Source organism: Pundamilia nyererei, unplaced genomic scaffold, assembly GCF_000239375.1.
Source record: "Pundamilia nyererei isolate P.nyererei 1_Seehausen unplaced genomic scaffold, PunNye1.0 scaffold00309, whole genome shotgun sequence".
NCBI classification, from domain to species: domain Eukaryota; kingdom Metazoa; phylum Chordata; class Actinopteri; order Cichliformes; family Cichlidae; genus Pundamilia; species Pundamilia nyererei.
In genome coordinates, this window is record NW_005187710.1 from 174,198 (window position 1) to 175,911 (window position 1,714).

At 42.9% G+C, this 1,714-nt stretch overlaps 1 protein-coding gene across 1 annotated transcript in view; it reads right to left on the bottom strand.

Moving 5' to 3' along the window:
* The window catches only part of col11a2 (collagen, type XI, alpha 2), a 40,906-nt gene that overhangs the window by 29,672 nt on the left and 9,520 nt on the right, over window positions 1–1,714 (bottom strand). The window contains exon 2 of the mRNA XM_013915470.1: window positions 103–264. Coding sequence (XP_013770924.1) covers window positions 103–264 — 162 coding nt within the window. The remainder of the gene's footprint in view (window positions 1–102; window positions 265–1,714) is intronic.

Below are 1,714 nucleotides of genomic sequence, written 5' to 3' on the forward strand. Positions count from 1 at the left end.
AATTAGGTTGTGTATAAGGTTAAAAACAATTCTTGAGGCTCTTTACAAACCAGTCAGCCCAAAGACTCTAACACTTTGACGCCCAGCCAGGTGGAGGCCTACCTGAGAAGAGCTGCTTGGTGGGTGCGGAGATCTGGGCCTTCTTGGTGATGCGGAAAGCATGATCGGGGCTGCTGGAGCGACGGGATGTGCAGAAGCCAGGGACCTTCTTCACACCCTCAGGCAGAGAGGGAACCTGCAGAGCCCGTAACACATCGACCGGGTCTAATGACAAAGAAACAAGCAAAGAAAACAGTCATTACAGTTATTTTTAAGACGTGACGTTCACTAAGTAAACAAGTAAAATCTTAAGGCTGATGGTTTAGTTGCTAGAAATACTGCAAAATGACTCTAAATCAGCACCTTACACACAGTCATCATTAACACAAACTGGTCTGTGGAGCTTTGAAAACAATGGAAACTAAAGAGATAAAATCTGAATTACAGCTTTTTCTGCACAGAGTACTTAACTCTTTTTCTTGAGTGAGAAAAAAAAACAGCCTCACACGTTGAACGATTACTCCACAGCAGACCTAAATATTGTAAGTTCAGCTGTTTCCTCTAATAGCTTTCTGGAAGGCTGTCCATCCTGTAAGCTGTATAGAAATAACTGAAAAGACCTTTTTAATATTGCCAAATATTTTACAAAAAAGGGCAGTTTTATTTTTCATTGCAGTCATTCTTTGCAATTTTCCCCAGAGAATCAAAAAGGTCGATCTCAAATGTTCTCGAATCACTAATGTGATATAGGATCAGGTCCAGCAGATGCCCACAATGGCCGCCACTGTACATGTAGGTTTAATGTAAGAAAGGAGGCCCTGTGTCAGAGCGAGCGGGCGGCGGTCCAAGCCACATATATGAAGCAGTGCAGGGCAGGTACAGGAAAGCTCAGTTTAATGCAGAGCGCAGACAGTGGCGTCTATTCTGCTCGCGCTTATCGAGCAGCTGAAACAAGCGGCTGTTGACGTGATCGCGCTGAGTCAAACGAAGATTTGTCTGACACCACACAATCATTTCACAGTCCCCCCTGACACGTACACGCAGGAATGCACGCGCTCGCTCGACAAATATTCAACACATACCTAAACATCGTACAATCACACACACACACAGCCTCACATCCCGTCTCCACATCGGAGGTCAGTCAGTCTGTTTCTGCGGCTGACTTTCTCACATTGCTCAAAGGCACTGTGTCATTGAGGAACCTCTGGGGTTCAGGGTGTGATTCCCTTTATGATTAATTTTAACAAACAGAACTGTAACAGCAGAAGCAGAAGTGCTTCAACCTGCTCCCTGTACATCAGGAATATTTCTGCTTAAAACCAGAATCCTTGAAGTATTGTATTTGTATTATTGGCATGTTTTAAGGCTGGATAGTTTGATATTTATAATACTTGGTGTTGAATCCTAAAAAGGCTGCTTGTTTGCAGCATCAGGGAGACGTTATACTGTCACTGTAGCAGGTTCAGAGGTTTTTTATTATATACAAATCTACATGATTCTCATTTAAAGACTTAAAAACATAACAGTGAAGTTTGTTTCCTATGAAATGCTCAGAGCTGCTGGGAACTCTGCTGTCCACTTAGATAGAATAATAAATACACATGGCACAAGTGCTGCCAAGGCGTGAAAACAACTGGCCTGCATAAAAACCCAGTGAAGTCTAATTATAAAG